This window comes from Coffea arabica, chromosome 10e (genome assembly GCF_036785885.1).
Source record: "Coffea arabica cultivar ET-39 chromosome 10e, Coffea Arabica ET-39 HiFi, whole genome shotgun sequence".
Taxonomy (NCBI): domain Eukaryota; kingdom Viridiplantae; phylum Streptophyta; class Magnoliopsida; order Gentianales; family Rubiaceae; genus Coffea; species Coffea arabica.
In genome coordinates, this window is record NC_092328.1 from 7,277,866 (window position 1) to 7,284,108 (window position 6,243).

Below are 6,243 nucleotides of genomic sequence, written 5' to 3' on the forward strand. Positions count from 1 at the left end.
TTACTCCCCTTCTTATTCCTCCATGCCATGCGTCCCTTTGCAACTCTATATCCAGACTTAATTGTGTATTCCCCAGAGGCAGAATATGCCTCGAATAGCTTGTCCTTTGTGTCCTGAAGACTTAGAGGGATCTTCATAATTCTCTCCTAATCCTCCTTAGCAAATACTTTTTGCAGTAGCTTCTCATTCCAACTGCCATCTTTTATCAATTCACTAACTTTACATAGTCCTAGTTCTGGGTCATAGTCCTAGTTCTGGGTCCCTCTGTGTGCTCACCTTCCCTCCTACCGCTCCTGGAATCCATCTGTCTTCCCAGATATCTATTGTTTTCCTATCCCCCACCCTCTTTCTCACCCCTTTCTCCAATAAAGTCCTTGCACTCAATATGCTTCTCCAGTACCAAGAATCAATGCTCCTCCCTTTCATTTTCCAAACTAAAGTGCCCTTGAAATATCTGACTTTAAGGATCTTACTTACCAATAAATTTAGCCTTGTGAATATCCTCCATAGCTGCTTAGCCAGAAAAGCCTGGTTAAAGCTTTCTAAATCTCTAAAGCCCAGGCCCTCACTCTGTTTTACTTTAGACAACTTTTCCCACCCTATCCAGTGTATCTTCTTTTTCTCTCTATTACTTCCCAACCAAAGCTTAGCCATTTCTCTTCCAATACCTTTACATACCTCCTCCTTTGGGAGTTTGTAGCATAACATAACATATGCAGGGAGAGACATGACCATAGACTTCAGCAACATTTCTTTCCCCACCATACTTAACATTTTTTCTCTCCATCCTGATATTCTACTAAGCACCTTTTCCTTCACAAAATCAAATACCTATGTTTTTGACCTTCCAATCACCAATGGTAAACTCAGGTACTTGCTTTGTGTTACTGTCTTCATCCCTTCCAATTTCTCCAGCACTTTCAATTTCTCCCCTTCTTGAATATTCTTGCTAAAGAAGACTGAGGATTTCTCAGTGTTGATTAGCTGTCTTGAAGCATCACCGTATTTCCTTATCATTTCCATCAGCTACCTTGCCTCCTTCTCCTTTGCCTTACAGAAGATTAGTGAGTTATCTACAAAAAAAGAGATGAGACAGTCTAGGACCACCATAAGATATTTGAAGGTCTGTCAATTTTCCTTGTCTTACTGCCTGATTAAACAGTGCTGAGAAGCCTTCTGCACAAATTAGAAATAGGAAGGGAGACAAAAGATCTCCCTGTCTTAGTCCCCTAATTGGTTTGATAAAGCCCTTCTTCTCCCTATTACTATTCACTGAATAGGAAACACTAGATACACATTCCATAATCCATCCCACCCACTGCTGACAAAACCCTATTTTCAATATAAGCTTTTCTAGGAAGGTCCACTCTATCCTGTCATATGCTTTGAAGATATCTAATTTGATAGCCACGTATCCCTTTTTACCAGATCTTTTGTTATTAAGGAAATGATTGCATTCATGAGCAACAAGAACATTATCCAAAATTTGTTTGCCTGGAACAAAAGCAGATTAATTGGGATTGATGCAACAATGAATAACTGTTTTTAACCTATTAACTAGGATTTTAGATATGACTTTGTATAGGACATTACATCGACTTATAGGCCTGAATTGCATAATATTAACAGGGGAATTAACTTTGGGAATCAAGCAGATCAAAGTCTCATTAACAACTCTTAATAGGTTGCCAGAGTGAAAAAAATTTTGAATAGCATTGATCAGATCCATTTTAATAACAAACCAAAATTTTTGGAAAAAGATAGGAGTTATACCATTTGGTCCAGGTGACTTGCTTGGATGCATAGAAAATACAGGTCTGTGAACCTCCTGCTCAGTCACTGGTGAGGTAAGCTGCTTGTTCTTCACATTGGTTATGGACTGTGGGATATCATTTAATATATCATCTATCCCCTGAGGTTCTTCAAAAGTAAAAATGTCTTTGAAGTATTGGATTATCTCAACTCCAGTTTCCTCCACATCTTTACACCAGTCCCCATCCCTCTTCTGTATGAGACCAATCCTATTGCTCATTCTCCTCCCAACCACGCATGCATGAAAGTAGTTGGTATTCTTGTCTCCTTCCTCCAATCATTCATGTCTTGCCTTTTGACTCAAATATATCTCATCCTTCTTATAGGCTTCTGCCAATTCCTTCTTCAAAGCTGCCAATTTAGCTCTATTCCTACCTACACTGTTGTCCCTTATGTCCTTAATATCTTTTTTTTTAAGTAATGATTCTTCCAAAATTACTTCTTTTTTGCTTGTTCCATCTAAATAAGGCCACTCTGCATTGTCTGATTTTATTCTGCATCCTGAAGAATCTAGACCTTTTGCAAGTTGTGCTCCATGCAGATTTTACTAAATTCCCCACCTTCTTGTACTAGAGCCAGTTCTTGTCAAACACAAATCTCTTTTTTCATCTCTTCCTATCTGGTTTTGTGTCCAAAAGTAACATATAGTGGTCAGAGGCTTCTTTCTCCAAATGACTGCATCTAGCATACCTGTAACTATTGCACCAGCTCCTAGGTCCTAGTACTCTGTCTAACATTTCTCTGGTTTCCACCCTGGATCCCACCTGTTACATCATGTCCAAGGTTTCCCCTCATATCCTATATCCACTGGATCATTGTTATCAATGAAGTCTCTGGAGTTTTTAAAACTGCTTTTTACTCTATCCCTACCACCCCATATCTCTCCCTTAGATACTATATGATTCATGTCCCCTATGATTACCCAACGCTTCCCTCAGACCTATTTTCTCCCAGACACCACATTCCATTATTCTTTCCTAATATTAGCGTCTGGACTGGCATAGATGCACACATACCACCACTCCAACTTTGTATCCTTATCATCATCAGCAATTCGATAGTAAAGCTAGTGAACAAAACCTGCTTAACATTAATCTCATTCTTCCATATCACTGCCAAACCCCAGCCAGACCAACAGGGTCTACAACAAAGAGATTATCAAACCTTATTTTTTGCTTAACACTATTCAAAACACTTTTTTATTTTTTGTTTCAGAAAAAAAAATTAAAGAAGGGGAGTGGAGTACCACAGCCTCCTTGAATTGAGGAACTGTCAAGAGGCTTCCAATACCTCAACAGTTCCACACCAGAGCTCTCATAGGGACTTGAAAGTCCTATTAAGGGAGGGTTCCACCACCTCAGACACATCCATATAACACTCCTCCTGATCAGTCTTCTTGTTCTTTTTCCGACCATGACTACTCTCAGTACCACTGTTCATCCCCACTTCAACACTAGGAATCTTCCTCTTTCCTGATTCAGTCTCACTACTTCTGTTTGATATGTCACTAAGAGGTTTCCTTCTCCCTACTTCCTGCGCTAACCTCTTCCAGCTCTTGCAGTTCCTTCCTTTACTCTTCTTTCTAGGATTACTGCTAGCCCTTTTGTCTTTGACCTCTAGACAGACCTCTTTTACTTCAACAGAGATAAGTTGGTCCATTCCTTTGTCAATATCACAATCCATCCACACCTGATCATACTTCACTTTCTCTTTTGACTGATCCACTCCTATCTCCTTTACCTCTCTCCTCCCAACTCTCTAACTCTTCCCATTTGTATTAATTTCCCTTTCTCTCCTCTTATCTTGCTCCACTATTCCCCTTCCTATTCTACCCTGTTCCATCTGCTTTTCCCAAACCTTACCAATCTTCTTAACCTGCTGATTCTCCTCGCCCCTTCTAACCCCCTTAGCCTCGCCAGTTCCTATTTCTCTTTCTAAGTCTTTTCCTTTCTTTTTATGGAATTCCTCTATATATGTCAGAAGTAAGTTCTTAGCTCTACTGTCAGAATTTTTTTGTTGTATATGATACTCCTTAGAATTGTTATTCTCTGTCATTCGCACTTTCTCACTCCCTTCATATCTGTTATTGGCCTTCCTATTCGGGCTTCTAGAAAAGCTAGTTCTTAGCCAGTTTCCATATTGCTATTCCTATTTCATATCAAAACCTTTAGATCCACAATTCTTCTCATTATGACCAATGATTCCACAACAAAAACAAAAATTCGGGCATTTTTCATATCTAAATTCTACCCATCTCATCTTACCAATTACCATTACATTTAATCGTAGTACCCCTAGGAAGAGGTTTAGTAAGATCAAATTCAACTAGCAACTGCATATGTCTACCTTCTTTACCCCCTCCTAGGAGGCTGATTACCCCGATCACTTCATTGAATATTTCTCCAATCTTCTTCCCCATCTCTCTGGTAACCCAGTGTAGAGGCTGATTCCATACCTGGACCCATATTTTGCACTTGTTAAAAGCATAATGTTCATCTTCAATTCCCTCCCTTCATTTCAAAAGTATCAACGTTTGGCCGTCATAAATCCATGGCCTACCATTCAATGCTTATTCCAGATCTGATCTCTGCGCAAACATAAATTGAAACATATTAGCACGGATCTCTGTCACCTTCAAGTTTTTTGGATGAAGCCACATATTTTCTGCAAAGCTTCTGATCCCATTCATATTCGCTATCTTGTCTCCCTAGACCTTTCCCAACAGACTCATACTACACTCCTTGATTCCCTTCGTGAATTCCTCTTCCTCCAGCCACACGCCATCTTGCTCTGTACTTGACAGAGTAAATTTCCTTATCACCTCCTCCAGCTCCTCCATCCTTCACGGAACCACAATCCTCCCCTGATTCGAGTTCAGCTGCCTCACCTTGACTAAGCAGGAAGAAGCTGTACCTTCTATGCTTCATTACCAGTTACCTAAACCACAAACAAGCAGAGATAAGCTAAAGAAAACAGACACTAAAATCGACATGTTAAGAAAATAACAGAATCCAATTTGGGTTTTTGAATGCATTCTAGTTCCTGTTTAACGTCAGATCTAGCTTAGAGATCAACTCTAGGCTCCCAATTAGAAACTCCTTACATAGATTCGGTTTATGGACCCGTCTATTTTGGGGAAATTTGGATGCAAATTTCGATTATGAATGTGGAAGTAGTTTGGAGAAATGGCGGTAATTTTGAAAACGAGTAAACACCTACTACGGGGGAGAAAATTCTCCAAAGAGAGAAAGTACTCTCAAGGAGACAGACAAGGCAACTTTTTTTGGTCAATTGAGGTTGACTTAACTGAAATATGATGACAGAATCAAGCATGCCTTCATAAAATTAAAATTTAACCTCATGAAATTCGTTTAACAGAATGCAAATTCCTGGGCATAATAATCTAGAACTGAATGAGACGGACAAGTGCATGGTAAAGTCTTTGCTTGTCCGCTAATAGGTGATACTCCTATTGTTAGAATATTTTAAAATATTGAAAGTTTGGACAGAATTCTAGAAGTAGCTTTCTGCGTTTCATTCGTAACTTTTCAGGTTTCATCTGTCATTTGAAAGGCTAATTCCTTCATTTATTGCTCAAAAAAAATTGTGCAAATATTAATTTGACGTGAAGAAGGTATTAAACTATGCCTGTCGGGCTTAAGCCTATGGATTTTTTTAAAAAAAATTGCTGGTTTGCTGGGCAACAGCCACTTAAATTTTTTTTAAAAACTTGATAGCTAACGGCTGTGTCACCCCAATTGCCATCACCAAAAGTGAAAAAAAAAATGTCAGCGGTCATGACTAGGTGTTCTGGCTGGTATTGAAACTTTTCCTCAAGATATAGTTGTTCGGTATCAATACATTCCTTGGCAGAATGGTTAGGCAAAGCATTGAAGGAGAGCAGAATTATAATTGGTAAGGGATAATATCAGAAACCTCCTTTGAGATTTTTTTTAATATCACCTGGCACTTCTAAGGTTTTAAAATATCACTTACTTTCCTTATTTTTGTTATTTGTGTAACAAAATTTTTAAAAGCTCTAAACTACCCATTCACTTGCTAAATAAAAATACTCCTAAACCTTTGTTCATTCAAGAAAATCGTCACCTAAAAATTAATCTTTTGTAGTATTACCACATCATAATGCTATACTTCATAAAAATATAAATTTTAAAAATAAAAAAGATATTTGAAAAGAAATAGGTTTTCACCAATTTAACTCTATATGCTTAAAATTGATTTACATTGTTTTCAATATCTTCTCAATCCTTGTGCAAACTATTAAATTGTATCAATTATTATAAAACTTAACACAAAATAAGCAAATAAATTATACCCCACTTTATCACAATCATAAAACATAAAAGATAAATAAAATTTAATTTATTATAATTTACAAATAAAATATTACATATGAATCCAAACAATGAG

General features: G+C 37.8%; 1 protein-coding gene across 1 annotated transcript; it reads right to left on the reverse strand.

Moving 5' to 3' along the window:
• Window positions 1-240: 240 nt before the first annotated feature.
• LOC113711181 (uncharacterized) lies at window positions 241-2,032 on the reverse strand. The gene is made up of 3 exons (XM_027234361.2): window positions 1,774-2,032; window positions 1,148-1,494; window positions 241-831 (listed from the first exon to the last, which is right to left on the reverse strand). The coding sequence occupies exons 1-3, from the start codon at window positions 2,030-2,032 to the stop codon at window positions 241-243; spliced, it is 1,197 nt and encodes a 398-aa protein (XP_027090162.2).
• Window positions 2,033-6,243: the final 4,211 nt, after the last annotated feature.